The sequence below is a fragment of the Camponotus vicinus genome, unplaced genomic scaffold (genome assembly GCF_025532165.1).
Source record: "Camponotus vicinus isolate PSW18456_S1 unplaced genomic scaffold, iyCamVici1.0 SCAF_3, whole genome shotgun sequence".
Taxonomy (NCBI): Eukaryota; Metazoa; Arthropoda; class Insecta; order Hymenoptera; family Formicidae; genus Camponotus; species Camponotus vicinus.
In genome coordinates, this window is record NW_028141967.1 from 12,871,040 (window position 1) to 12,887,101 (window position 16,062).

Here is a 16,062-nt window from a genome sequence, read left to right on the forward strand (position 1 = left end):
CCTCTATTTAATTATATCAATAAAATTAAAAAAAGATTTTTTTGAAGTTTTTAAAAAACTTCTGAAAAAATTATTTTTTTAAAATTTTATTAATATGGTTAAATAGAGATGTTTTAATCATGAAACTTTTGTATAAAACACTCCGTTAGCTTGATAATTTTCGAAATAAAAGTAAAAAGAAGCAAACAGTCTCTCCTTAATTTAGGGGTGATTTTACACGTTAGAAATGTTTTTGAGCGGCAACTGAAAATTTTTAAATTCATCTATTTATCTCCTTACATATATGTAAAGTTTCATCAAAATTTAACACCGCGAGATTCCTTTAAATACATAAATTATATTATTACATTGGCATGTATATGTGATTATATATTATAGCTGCACCACAAAATTAAAATTTTTTAGCAACGTTCTCTTGTCAATTTAATATGTATAATTAAATTTAAGGTTGCTTCATATAAGAAAATTCCTTTTACACTTCAGCTTTCTTTTAATGAGAGTATGTATTTCGAAAAAAATAGTGTAATGTTGATTCGGAAAAGTTAAATTATTTGAAAATGAAGATTTTTGTACGAAAATAATTTAAATTTCATTTAGAAAAAGAAAATTATTTGTATAACTGATCATTTTTTAATTTCAATTTATTTTTATCAAAATCAGTGTACACGTGCTAAAATATAAAAAAATATGAAATATATAGCACAATCTTGATATCAGTGAAAATAATTATATAAAATATCGAAAAATCTGTAAAAGCAAAAGCTTTGTATATTTATTGAAATTTGCGTTAAAGCAAAACGCGGAGAAATTCAAATTATTATTTTGCAAAAATATTTGTGTACAATCTGAATCGCTGAAGACATAGACGTATTTTCTAATTATTCGTGTTAAAAGACACAATTAAATATTAACGTTCTTACATATGCATGATGTTTTTTTTAGAAGAAATTCCATGGATTCTCTTCTATAAAAAACTTGGAGTGAGGTTATGTATATATAACACTATATGAAACTGAATCCTATTTAGTTATCCTAATATTTACAATTAAAAAATCGACTGTCTTCAAATTTTTATATTGCTAATGCAATATATACAGGGTGATTCTGAACAAACGTTTGTCTTTAAAATATCAAATTCTTGAATGAATTCTAAGACGATTTTTCCTCTTGCAAAATTTTGCCCGGAGCTTAGTTTTTAAACTATAAAGGAAAAAAGTTAACTACTTACGGAACGAGTACAAAAGGTAGGCAGGGACGGCGCGATATAGGCGATTACGTGGGGCGCTCGCCGCGATCAGCTGATTGCTATACGCGATGACTGTAACAATCAGTGTGTGTGTGCGTACACATGCTCACACACACACTGATTGTTACAGTCATCGCGTATAGCAATCAGCTGATCGCGGCGAGCGCCCCACGTAATCGCCTATATCGCGCCGTCCCTGCCTACCTTTTGTACTCGTTCCGTAAGTAGTTAACTATTTTCCTTTATAGTTTAAAAACTAAGCTCCGGGCAAAATTTTGCAAGAGGAAAAATCATCTTAGAATTCATTCAAGAATTTGATATTTTAAAGACAAACGTTTGTTCAGAATCACCCTGTATATACAGGATGTCCCAGAGTACTATATACAAGCGCTTGTGAGGAGGTAGAGTGCAGTAAACTGAATAGAAAAGTCTTATACTGTTTTACGATTTTCGCAATATTAAGAAATATTAAATATTAAAATCGGATGAGAAACGCTCAGCCATTGGAGCTATAATACGGCCCACCGTGTTACAATTTTCGCAATAATAACAGAAATATTAAATATTAAAATCGGACGAATGAAAGGAGCGCTCAGCCGCTCGAACACTCCTTTCATTCGTCCGATTTCAATATTTAATATTTCTGTTATTATTGCGAAAATTGTAAAATGGTATAAGACTTTTCTGTTCAGTCTACTGATCTCTATCTCCTAACAAGCGCTTGTATATAGTGCTCTGGGACACCCTCTGTGTGTGTGTGTGTGTGTGTGTGTGTGTGTGTGTGTGTGTGTGTACAGGGTGTCTGGAAAGGTAAGATCAATCGAATAGGAGGTGAAAGAGGAGCATGAGTAGAACACATAATGTAAATAAATTTTTGTCGTATTCGCTATGGTTTAGAAAACACAGCGCTTTATAGGGGTGCATAAAAAGTGTTGAAACCCCTTAATATTTCGAAAAGTACGCATTTTCGAGAAAAATGTTTTATGCAAAAATTGTAGGGTTTTAAGTGAAGCATTACACAGAAAAATTAGTATGATCTTGAATAGCGTTCTCAAGGTCACGCCGGCGGTACTGTAACTTTCAAGCCTCATAACTCAAAAAGTACCTAACGAAAACGTATTTCATTATACTGTTTTGGAAAGTCCTCGAGATAAGCTACAATAATATGCAATAAAAACTGAGGATACCCATTAAAAATTTCTTGGTTATCTTTACGTGATCTTGAGAACGCTATTTAAGGTCATACTAATTTTTCTGTGTAATGCTTCACTTAAAACCCTACAATTTTTGTATAAAACATTTTTCTCGAAAATGCGTACTTTTCGAAATATTAAGAGGTTTCAACACTTTTTATGCACCCCTATAAAGCGCTGTATTTTCTAAACCATAGCGAATACGAAAAAAATTTATTTACATTATGTGTTCTACTCATGCTCCTCTTTCATCTCCTATTCGATTGATCTTACCTTTCCAGACACCCTGTATGTTAGAATAATTAGAATTATTAGAATTTATTATTTATTAATTATATGTGTAAATTAATAAATAATAAATTCTAATAATTCTAATTTTTTGGGTTTATGCAATAATAAACCCCTGGGTCTATAACCTGGGTGTAACTCAATGTTTTAAAGTATTAGAAAAATAAAAAAAAAATTAGATATCTCCTTTGTAGTTATTGTGTCTCGAGATTCACGGAAAAATTAAAGGATTCGATAGGAATTAAAGTTACAGATTGCGCCCAAAAATTCGATTTGCTGGCTTATCTTATTAAATTTATTCAATAAAATAATTGAGCTCATGCGTTGATTTGTTTGATTATATGTATCATTTTTGCAGCTGTTAAAACATATATATACAATCTGTCCAATAATAACCATGTTACCTCTCGTGTGCAGATAGAGTGAATTCGATCCTTACACTTGTAGAGATAATTGTTAATGATTTTCTAAAAGGCGTACTCAACGTTCACACATGCGGTAGTTTAAATATATCTGTGTCTGCTACCTCCATGAGATACGTCCCTATTTCTAATTTAGCTATTTTTTATCTATTTTCATCTATATTAAAAGAAAACATTAGTTCTAATTTAAAAATATGTTTTTAATGAAATTTTATTCTCCCAGGAGCTCTTCAATTCCATCATCCTTATCGGAACCATCTTGCCGTTCCACTGTCATTTTGTATCCCAATAGCTCAAGAAGATTTATATTAAAGTAATAACTCAGATTTATTCCTGGTACCAAGCGTTTCAATTCTTCGATGGTAGCCCAAGCTTTCTTAGTATCTCCTACGTTGACATAATGCTGTGTAATAGTCGCAAATAAATCACCGCGACGCACCGATTGTTCCAGATTGGACCCTTGCGAATCCAGTAAATATCGAACCTGTTGCATTGCTGTCTCCGTTTCTCCCCTTTCAAATAATCTGCATAACAAAGAGAAGAAATATTTGAATATACATATGAAAGAAATGAAATTGAATACATAAAAGAAATATTTTTATAATCTCATAATTAAAATACTATTAATACAGGAATAAAATTGTGAAAAAACTTTCATTATTTAAATAAAAGTAGATACACAAGTTAATATCCCTGATACGATATAATATAATATGTAATATATACATATATGTTATAAGTGGAGCAGAATATTTTTAATCTTATTCTATTCTCTTTTAAAATATAAATCTTTTTTCCTTTCTTTGCTAGATTTTCACTTATTACGAGATATAGTACCATATTTTTATTTTCTATATATATCCACCATATACAGGGTGGACCATTTTAATCTTTAATGGAGAATAACTCGAAAACCAAGCCCGGGAGAGAAAAATGTTTCAGACAAAAGTTGTTTGGTTTCGAGGGGGCCATAAGATGGTATCATTGGTTTGACCTTGAAGAGTTATTTGAAGGTCACATGAAGGTCACCTTCAATTTCTTAAATGGAACCTACTATTTGTCATTGCATATTCTTGTAGCTTATATCGAGAGCTTTCCAAAACACTATAATTAAGTACCTTTTCGTTAAGTACTTTTTGAGTTATGAGGCTTGAAATAATTTCTTAATTTTACATAAACCGTAAAATATCTTGTAAAATATTCATTTTTCGATTATCTTACCTTAATACTTTTACGTACAAAATAATGAGAGGAATCAACTAGTGTAAAGAAAACACATAGTTGTTTTGAAGAAAAAATATGTAATTTGCAATTAACAATTCCATATTTTTTCTTAAAAACAACTATGTGTTTTCTTTACACCAATTGATTCCTCTCATTATTTTGTACATAAAAGTATGAAGGTAAGATAATCGAAAAATGAATATTTTACAAGATATTTTACGGTTTATGTAAAATTAAGAAATTATTTCGAGCCTCATAACTCAAAAAGTACTTAACGAAAAGGTACTTAATTATAGTGTTTTGGAAAGCTCTCGAGATAAGCTACAAGAATATGCAATGACAAATAGTAGATTCCATTTAAGAAATTGAAGGTGACCTTCATGTGACCTTCAAATAACTCTTCAAGGTCAAACCAATGATACCATCTTATGGCCCCCTCGAAACCAAACAACTTTTGTCTGAAACATTTTTCTCTCCCGGGCTTGGTTTTCGAGTTATTCTCCATTAAAGGTTAAAATGGTCCACCCTGTATATTCCCACATATTTCTCATAAGATTCAGATTCGATCCCTCGTATTCATATAGCAATCCTGTTCGCGTATTTTAATAACACAAAATACTTTCCTATAATATCCCTCTTTCTCTCTGTCTCTCTCTATCCCCTTTCATTATCAGAATAAAATATTTGCATGTAAATAATCAACATTTTGAGCATTTAAATAATAAATTGAATTACGTAATGTACGGTGCCATTTCTTATGGAAGACCATTCGGAAGCCAGCACACAGTGCATGCGAATACCTCCACCGGCACTTATTTGGTCAGCGAGCGATCTTTCAAGGATCCTCCATAGCAATCGGTATTGCATCGAGCGAGATACCAACATCGTTCTGAAGTCGCATATCACTGTGTTAAAAAGCAGCATTAGGTGTGAGGTCTGGATAGCTCAGTGGTCTAGAACAGTTGCCCGGAAAGCGAAAGACTAGGGTTCGACTCTCGATCCAGCCACTTGCACTTTACATATTTTTCTAGTCCACGAATATTGTTTTCTAGCAATTATTCGTTGAGCTGAAAAATGTGTGAATGCTTTCTTCACAGGATATGCGTCGATGCCGTTGCCACGGATGGATTCTGTCGCTCGTTGATCAAATGGGCGTATAGACACGTCTGACCTCCTTCCACATACATCCCTATCTTTTCTAGATAATATTATTTCACTTTTATTTTTAATCAATCCCGATTTAATAAAATCATCTAATTTAAATTTTAGTAATATAAAAAAAATGGTTAAAATTAATTGTATTCTTGAGATATCATTTTGAAATACTATCTTGATTTAGTTATAAAAACATGCAAAAAAGGTAGGAGGCAAAAGGTAAGAGTTTCCATTTAAAAAAGTCCAGTTGATCTTAACAATATTATATATCTACTAGCATATATTGAAATGTTTATTCGTATTTACATTTTTTAATAATAATTATTCGATAAAGGTTGATATTAGGGGACTCACCTCCGATGAGCTTCACCTTGACATATGTTATCAAGGTCACTGTCCTGAGTAACATGCAAAAGATTTAGCCGTCGCTCGTTGTTTATTTAAAAGTAATAAACAAAAGAAATTTTAGGAACTTCACATAATTTTCGGACACTATGTACAATAACAGACCTCTATATGTTATCAAGATCACCGTTCTGAGTAACATGCAAAAGATTTGTATCCCATTAACAATAATAATGCTGAATAAATACATATTTATCAATAATATATATTCATTAGCAAGCACATTGATTATAATAGAAATGTACAATAACTTAGCTGTTATATAAAAAAATAATTATTTTAAATACATTTAATACAATTAAAAAATATCACAAATGTATGTGTACAACCACCCCGCCGGTAGGGGACGAAGAGTTCAATCACAATGGATATATGCTGTAAATTGTAAAGCGAGGTCCACCTTGCCTACCGGTGGGGTGGTTGCGGGAGGGGAGGCCGAAGGCTCCCTCTTGCACCCCCGCGCGCGCGCGCGCGTGTGTGTGTGTACACATACATTTGTGATATTTTTTAATTGTATTAAATTGTATTAAATTCTATATAAATTTAAATTGCTTATCTTTTTTTATTTATCTTTAATTTACCTTTTTTTGCGTTTTTCTTTACGTTTATTCATGTTTATAACTTTCAACGCGACAAGAGGTCTGTTATTGTACATGGTGTCCGAAAATTATGTGAAATTCGTAAAACTTCTTTTGTTTATAACTTTTTAATAAACAACGAGTGACGGCTAAAATCTTTTGCATGTTACTTAGGGCAATGACCTTGATAACATATGTCAAGGTAAAGCTCATCGGAGGTGAGTCCCCTAATATCAACCTTTACCCCGAGATCTTCCATCCGTATGACTTCCTGACTGTTCCCACCGACGGAGAAGGGCATATATATAATAGTTCCATATCCAGGATGCTCCCAATGTTCGACTTCCTGACCATTTCCGCCGACAGAGAAGGGCACATTTTCGCAGCCAGGGTGCTCCCGACGTCCCGACTGTCCCCGTCGACAAAGGAGAGTACACATTCCAACCGCCAACTTGAAGACCGGGTTAACTATCCGGAATAACTATCTATATATCAGAGGGAACCCACACGATGGCGACTCCGCCGGCAGAGAACCCGGCTACGATAAATCCAATAAAACGGCTAAAACTGATCAACCAGATCCGAAAGTGGAGTCACCATTTCGACAGAAAGGACTCGCTCTCCTTCTTGGAGGATACGGAAAAAATTCCGGACCAGCTATGGCCTGAAGGTCACCTCCTGTTGAGACTCCCGGAACTCCTACGAGGTGCTGTCTTGGGATATCAAAAAAATCGCGACATTTAGGATAGCTGGGTCAGCTTCTGCGAACAATTCCACATCCACTTCTTGCCGTTCAGCTATCAGACTCGACTAAAGCGCGAAATAAACGGCAGCTCTCCCAATAGCCGAGAGAAGCTTTCCGAGTTTATTATATGTATAAGCATTGCCAGTGCAATGCTTATCATAATGCGCCAAGCTGGAGGCTATTCCAAGCGAAAAAAACCGCTGGAACAGATCTATATAGATCCAGAATACCAATTGTATACCCAGCTCACCGACCAGATCACCTTGAGCGAATTATCTGCGAAGGCCGTGAAAATCGAAGAATCGTCGGATGGAACGACGCAGATCCGGCTCGACCAACAAGCCCACCGTCGCTACGGTAACATATAACCGAAAATGCTGCTGGCGGTGTAAACAGCGGGGACATATCATATTAGATCATAAAGGGCCACCTAAGAAGTTTTGCTCGCGGTGTGGTAAAGACAATGTCTTCACCCACGATTGCCACGGAAAATGCTCAACGGGACGTAGCGGCTGTCGTCTAGCCCGACTCCGCATAAATTATCGCCTCCGGCCGCATATCCAGGTCTGGATTCACGGATGCCGTCTCACAGCTCTTATCGATTCCGGTTCAGAGACCATTCCTCGTTCATTCACGCGGAGACGGCTCGATTATTCTGAGAGAGTAAGGACTCGAATCAGAGCCAGACTTTGCTCGCCGGAGACTACATCCTCCTCATCGACAGTATCCAGGCCAATGTCACCATAATTAACCTGCCGCTCGAAGTACAGGGACGGACTTATTGGCATAATTTTCTCATATTAGCGGCCGAGCCAGCAGACGCCCGGCTCGCAGCCAGCGCGCAACTAGTTCGAGTTCGGCTAGACGATGAAACCGAAGTAGAACTCCCACTAATGGCCGTAAATATTGTGTCCGAATCGTAACCGGTCAGTGGATCATACGCTTTGATCCACGAGGTCGGCCACGGGCAGTCCGCTATCCGGCTACAGGCGGCTATCCATCACTCGTAGAAGAGGGGGATGATGTGATGATACATGAGTGTCGAGTGACGATAACTGCTCAGACTGACTATCCGTTTGGAAAGATTCAGCGCTTATGGCACGCCGGTGTCAGTGGATCCCCCAGGCGGAATCAACTCCGACTATTACTATGCTGCTACAAAACGAGTGGGGGACAACCGGCTGGTATATGAGCTGGACTGACCGGAGACACCTATCCCCCCATCAACCCAGTCTCCTGCCTGCCTAGTGCCTCTGGGAGCTACCGAGGATCTTCCATTTGTGCGACTTCCTGACCGTTCCCGCTGACAAAGAAGAACACACATTCTCGCGCTCTAGATCGCAGTTTAGTAATAAAATCGCGATTGATTGTAGATCTGCGAGTCCGTTCTAGGTATACTAGGTTTAATCATAAGCCCTCTTCTTGCTCGCCCGGTTTAAAGGCGTTTAACATTGTAATTATTTTTCACACTATTGTACTTATTATTTTTTTAATAAACTCTTTTCTACAACCATATCGATGTCTCGCAAGTTTCCTTCTACTCCCAAATCCTGGACACCGGCGAGTTAGTCCGAGGCATTCGGAATGGGCGAACCGTTACAATTTTATTATTTATTATTTAATTTTTCATAAACTTTTATGTTGCAATATCATCGATCGAATTTTGCTCACTGATAAATTTAACATTAGGATTTTGAATTTACCTTTTAATATCCAAATAGCGTTTAATCGTTGACATCCTATTGTTGACCAATTCCACTGCTCGTTTGTGAACATCCGGATCACGTGGTGTTACTACCTTAATTAAACACCTACTAGCTTGATTTAATGCGTCCAGTGCTTTTTCATAATTCTGAAATTCATCGATTTCTACCTGTGCACATGCCACATAAAAATTTGCCAACAAATCCATTGCTTTGCCTTTGGAATAAAAATTGATGATATTGTTCAGAATCTCTGGTTGATTCTGCCAATCTAAAGATTGCAAATAATTGCCTGCCATAATATAGATCTCGCTATTTCTCGAGACTTGCGCAAAGAAACAGATCTTCTCGGTATCGCCAGACTTGAGCAATGCTTTCATAGCACGCAACTTATTACCAGCTTGTGTAAATTTCTTAGTCGCAAGGTGATAATTTCCTTGATCGAAACCGATTTCCGCGATTTTCTCAAGCGTATAAATTCGCAAACGTTCGTGTTCTACATCATCATCGTTTCTCTTTTCAACTGTTAGCTTTTCTGCGAGCTCCTCACTTAACACGATATTATGTTGCTGAATCAACTCTAAAGCTGCCATGTAGTCTTTGCCAGTTGCGAGCAGATCTACTGCTTTGTCGATTTGGTCATTTTGTATGAAATAATCGGCGCACTTGCGAATCAATGCTGGATCGGAATCTGCATTTACATCCATGATAATCAACTGTAATGCGCTATATTGTCGCGTTCTAAATGCAACATCCAACGCTTTATGTAACAGATTAGCTTTATGATACAGCAACACCGCACGATCTGGTTGGTCGTTATCTTCATAAAACTTAGCAACGTCTATCTGTGAATGTCGTGGCGCTAATATAGCCAATGGCCACAATTCTTCCAGCATGTTATGCTCCTGTAAATAAGGCGTATAAAAGTGAATCTTTTTATAATTAATTTCATTTAAATGTTGCTTGATTAGAAACTACTGTCGGTATATAAGTCATGCGAAATTGTTTCTCTTTTAGTAACAAAAGTGCCTCATAAAGGATTAGTTAAAGATGTAAATGAGACGAACCAGTAACCATTGTTATATTAATGTTATATAAAAGTAATAAAACGAAATATTACAAATAATATATATAAATATTACCAATAAGTAATTGATTAATATCCCAATTTCCCATTCATAAACATGTAATATAACATATTTCATCATTGTAATTATATTCTATATATAGAATCGTATAAAATATTGATCATATATAGAGTTGGTAATTAGATAAATAAGATAAATTATATATACTTATTTTATAGAATTCAGGATTTAAAATTTTCATATAGAAATTTCGATTTTTTGTTTTAAATAGGCAAATTCTTTTTCAAATAAAACTATTCCTTACTTATCTACCTAATTTTGAATAATCTGTTTGTTATTCTAGATCCCTTGAGATTGTAGAAATCAAATTGACTAAAAAAAGTAATATACTCTTTGCATCTTAGTATCTGTCCTTCGTAGGCTTTATATACATATCATTACGAAAAATTAAAAACGAGTTACTCTCTTTGAGTAATTTCGTTCGTAACGAAAAGCAAAGGAATATATGTATAGAATATAAAATTGCAAAATAACACATATATTACAATTTTATATTATATAGATAAAATTTGCATTATATTATTTGGTACTTCCACATTATTGTAACAAACAGCGTTTATTAGGCTAAGATAAAATTGTTATAAAAAAATTCCAACTTCTTTTATGACCTTATATATATGTCCACTATAAAATAAAAATAAAAATTTGTTCTCTCTCTCTTTCTCACTCGCTCAAAAAGATAGAAGGATGGAGAATTGAACATAAAAAAAAGAAAAGGTAAAAATTTCTATATTACAATATTAAACATTTTACCTTGCAGAGTCGAATCGCATTAGTATAAGCTTTAGCGACTGTATAAAAGTGGATCGCTTGTGTCACATTATTCTTCGATTCGTAATGCGCAGCAAGGTGATATGCTGATGCAGCATGACTTGTTTTGGTTACTAATTCACATGCTTCATCCTCTCTTTTGAAATAACAAAATAATCTTGTCATTGACAAAGTATCTTTTGCTTGCTCATAAAGATGTAAAGCGGTTTCCATGTCGCCAGTCGATTCAGTGTATTGGGCATGCCAATTTTTAATTTCCCTATTAATATAATTATTATAAATAACTTTTTTTTCAATTAATGTTGATCACGCCACTTACAATTCTTCGGTATTATTGAGATATGCAAGAAGCTCCCGAGGCCTCATCAAAAGCATTCTGGGTACTTCAAATCGATGGCAATCAGCTTTCGTGTACATATCGATAGCTTCTGCTATTTTACCTTGTTGCTCCAATGTACGAGCGTAATTATAGTAACTTGTTTTTTCACGAATCTTATTCTCACTGCTGGCTATTTCAATTGCTTCCTTAAATTTGTTTCGAGCCTCAAATAATTGTCCCAGAAGATCTAGACGTTTTGCTTCTCGAAACAGATGTTCAGCATCAGTCTGCAGTTTAGAGACCATTATGTATTTTTATTTTGTAACATTAATTAAAAAACATTTATATATATATATATATATATATATATATATATATATATATATATATAGTGTTGCGGCCCTACGTCCCGTCCCTGCGGATGTATTCGCCACCCGTTATTCTGTCGGCGGGAAGTTCGTCGACGGAAGAAGATCGTCTCCGCGCGCGTTGTCAAGACGTTTGTTTTAAACAACAACTATCATTGAGTCTGGCGCCAGCTGTCAAGCCGAGCGATCGCGTCTTTATATACGAGTCGTTGTATTATTATTCTGAGTTATTGTCTGTGTTCTGTGTTGCTTATTAAAGTTCCTGTGTTTTAAAGAACCGTGTCATTATTTCGAGTATGCGAGTGCGCGAGTGGAAGCATGTGCCAAGAGTTGTGCCACGTGTGTTCGATATATCGAGGTCGTCGCCGCGGACGCAACATTTTGGGGGCTCGACCGGGATCTGAGAATCCCGAGAGTGAAAAAAGACATCTCGAGAGAAAATTATCGAATGAAAAATGATGACAGAACAGCAAGATTTGTCGTCCGGAATTTTGGTCGGGAAGAGGATGCAAGCCGCGACTCCCGGACTATCAGCGGAGTCGATCACGCTCCGGGCGACGATGCCCGATTCAAGGATTGCGCAGCGGACGACTGTAGGAACGAGCGAAAGAATCTCGGATAAACAGCTAAGTCGCTCCAATATTAAAAAAATAATAATTGTAGTTTTGTAGGAGTGGCTAGATCGCACGCGGTCAAATTCGCGTAGTTTGTAAAAGAATATTAAAATGTTAAAAGAATTTATTTTAAATAAACTGGTGTGTGTAAAATTAAGACGGGCTCGGATGTATCTTGAATAGGGGATAATTCTTTCATTAGAATGCCTGGATGGCAATATTCGTGATTTCCGGTGTTTGTTTTAATAATGGTTGTATTGATTCCAATTATTTCTTTAAGTGAATTGTAATTGGTAGACTAATTCTCGAAGTATTCTGGGAGGGACTCCCAAATTGTTTTGATTAGGGAATGATTCTACATCCGAGGCCCAAAAAGAAAGATATGGATGAAAAAAAAAGTTAGTGCTTGTTACTCGTTATATTGTTTTTATTTTAAGGAAAGAAATTATGAAGATGCGTCGGAGTGATCTGACCAAACCTTAGAGGAAAAGATCTTCAATTGAAGGCTGCCTCGCCCGCGGTTTTTGAGCCGTGGTCTTCCCGCGGGACGGAGGGCAAATGCCGAGGCAGGGATTTGAGGAGGACGATGGTCCTTTGTGGACGATGGGTCCACGGTAGTTACCCCCCTCATATCCGAAGACGACGGGGCATCAGCCGAGGGATGGAACTTGAAAGAAAAAAAAAGTCGATTGAGATTAGCGCGTGCCGCTCGGTACTCTGCAACAGCAGCTCAGGTTAGAGCAGGAAGACACGGCTAATTCTCTGGAGTTGACATGCCTTAGATCTGCAGTGAGTCGCTCGGTACTTCTGGCGGGAGCCGAATTAGAGCAAGAAGACTCAAGATCCTGGAAGGGCAGTTTGGGATTGTCGGGACGACAATCTTGGAAGACGGGGGGCAGTGTTGCGCCCTCGCGTCCCGTCCCTGCGGATGTATTCGCCACCCGTTATTCTGTCGGCGGGAAGTTCATCGACGGAAGAAGATCGTCTCCGCGCGCGTTGTCAAGACGTTTGTTTTAAACAACAACTATCATTGAGTCTGGAGCCAGCTGTCAAGCTGAGCGGTCGCGTCTCTATATATGAGCCGTTGTATTATTATTCTGAGTTATTGTCTGTGTTCTATGTTGCTTATTAAAGTTCTTGTGTTCTAAAGAATCGTGTCATTATTTCGAATGTGCGAGTGCGCGAGTGGAAGAGTTGTGCAGTGTGCCGAGAGTTGCGCCGCGTGCGTTCGATATATCGAGGTCGTCGCTGCGGACGCAACAATATACAGGGTGTTCTAAAAAGGTGTATCAAAAATTTAAGGAGATATTTCTCACACCTGAAGGATGAAAAAATGTTATATGGACATAGGTGCAGAAATGCTTATTTCAGGAGTTATGTTGAAAATACTGTTAGCTGTATTACTTACACAAGGAAAAATTTAGGATTAATTATTGTAGACGACAATCGTTTAATTAGGCTTATTTACATTTGGTTTTAATGTGACCTTGAGTATGTTACAATAAATGTTGAAAATATTCACCATTTTCCTGAATACAAGCAGTGACACGTCGACGCATCGATTCACGGACACGTTCAAAAATGCCTGGCGTATAGCGGATTGTCTCGCAACCTACAGTGATACGGTCACGAAGATCTTGAATATCACGCACTGGTGTAGCATGTACGATTGTCTTTAAATGTCCCCACAAATAAAAGTCTATCGGATTGAGATCCGGGGAACGTGGAGGCCACAAAGTAGGTCCACCTCTTCCTATCCACCGATCACCGTCAGTTTGATTCAGAAAATCACGATTAATACGGCTGAAACGAGGAGGAGCTTCATGCATAAAGCTCATGCATAAAGTACATGTTTTGTCTAATCATCAATTCATTTTCAACATTTATTGTAACATACTCAAGGTCACATTAAAACCAAATGTAAATAAGCCTAATTAAACGATTGTCGTCTACAATAATTAATCCTAAATTTTTCCTTGTGTAAGTAATACAGCTAACAGTATTTTCAACATAACTCCTGAAATAAGCATTTCCGCACCTATGTCCATATAACATTTTTTCATCCTTCAGGTGTGAGGAATATCTCCTTAAATTTTTGACATACCTTTTTAGAACACCCTGTGTATATATATATATAGGGTGTCCCATTTTAAAAGTTCCACTAGATTATCTCTTTAGGAAAGCATTTAAGAAAAAAATGTTTCAAACAAAGTGTTTCAAACAAAGTTGTTTGGTTCGAAGGGTACATAAGATGGTGCCATTGGTTTGACCTTGAAGAGTCATTTGAAGGTCACCTTGAATTTCTTAAATGGGATCCTATATATTTTTAGATATTCTTGTAGCTTATCTCGAGAGCTTTCCAAAACACTATAATTAAGTATTTTTTCATTAAGTACTTTTCGAGTTATGAGGCTTGAAATAATTTCTTAATTTTATATAAACCATAAAATATCTAGTAAAATATTCATTTTTCGATTATCTGACCTCAATACTTTTATGCACAGAACAATGAGGAATCAATTGGTGTAAAGAAAACACATAATAGTTTCTAAAAAAAATATGTAATTTGCAATTAACAATTACATATTTTTTCTCAAAAACAACTATGTCTTTTATTTACACTAATTAATTCCTCACATTGTTCTGTGCACAAAAGTATTAAGGTAAGATAATCGAAAAATGAATATGTTACTGGATATTTTATGGTTTATGTATGTATTAAGAAATTATTTCAAGCCTCATAACTCGAAAAGTACTTAATGAAAAAATACTTAATTATAGTGTTTTGGAAAGCTCTCGAGATAAGCTACAAGAATATGCAAAAATATATAGGGTGTTCCATTTAAGAAATTCAAGGTGACCTTCATGTGACCTTCAAATAACTGTTCGAGGTCAAACCAATGGCACCGTCTTATGTCCCCCTTCGAACCAAACAACTTTTGTTTGAAACATTTTTTTCTTAAATGCTTTCCTAAAGAGATAATCTAGTGGCACTTTTAAAATGGGACACCCTGTATATATACATACACACACAGGGTGTTCTAAAAAGGTATTTATGTGTACACACACACACACACACACACATATATTAACAACTTACATAAAAACCAAGTTCAACAGCCAGTATTCCTACTTGTGCTTCTAGATTCAAAGCATCGTTTTGCATTGCTTCACGTAGAGCCCGTGCAGCATTAGCTTGCTTCATGTGACCCAGACAAAGTAGAGCCATGTTTAATTGCTTTGTTTTTACGCACATTTTAGCTAAACTCTTCCAAACAGCCTCGTTTTTTATGGATTTAATAGCTTTAAAAGCCTCCTCCATATTTGCTACACTAATATGATAACTAAAATCCATTACTGCCTTCTTCGTGACAGAATCGCAATCTCCCAATTCTTCAAAATCTCTCATTAACAACTGTACAATTTTACTGTTTTTATCCAAATTTTTTTCAGAGTTCAGGATAATGATATATGGCGAATGCACACCTAATAATCGACAGTTCTCATCAACTATTGGTTTCACGTCTTGCACGACAATACCATGATCTGATGTTGCGAATAATGATACCAATACTACGGAGGCTTGTATAATCTAAATAAAAAACGGATTATCAACAATGATCATTGTAAACTAAAGATTATAATTATATATTACTTTTCTTTTTTACTCTTTATTTAAAACTTAATAATTATGTAATTAATGAAATTTAATGAAATTTAATTAGTGAAATTTTTGTAATGAAATTTACAATAACGATTTAATAATAATTATAATAATAATAATAAAAATTTATAATAATGATTTATTCACAGGGTATCTACTCAAATCTTGGAAAAATATTTCTTGAAAATTCCCTGATTTCCAAAGTATTTTTATTTAAAA

The 16,062-nt window shown here is 35.7% G+C and overlaps 1 protein-coding gene across 4 annotated transcripts in view; it reads right to left on the minus strand.

The window, feature by feature from the left end:
- Nucleotides 1-2,591: 2,591 nt before the first annotated feature.
- The window catches only part of Rempa (intraflagellar transport protein rempA), a 53,780-nt gene continuing 40,309 nt past the window's right edge, over nucleotides 2,592-16,062 (minus strand). For 3 of the 4 annotated variants that reach the window (XM_083094081.1, XM_083094080.1, XM_083094079.1), the window contains 5 exons: nucleotides 15,280-15,771; nucleotides 11,198-11,484; nucleotides 10,861-11,137; nucleotides 8,960-9,864; nucleotides 2,592-3,673 (listed from right to left, as the gene is read on the minus strand). In XM_083094081.1, coding sequence (XP_082950207.1) covers nucleotides 3,361-3,673; nucleotides 8,960-9,864; nucleotides 10,861-11,137; nucleotides 11,198-11,484; nucleotides 15,280-15,771 — 2,274 coding nt within the window. In that variant the 3' untranslated portion in view covers nucleotides 2,592-3,360. The remainder of the gene's footprint in view (nucleotides 3,674-8,959; nucleotides 9,865-10,860; nucleotides 11,138-11,197; nucleotides 11,485-15,279; nucleotides 15,772-16,062) is intronic. The other variant, XM_083094082.1, reaches the window with a different exon arrangement.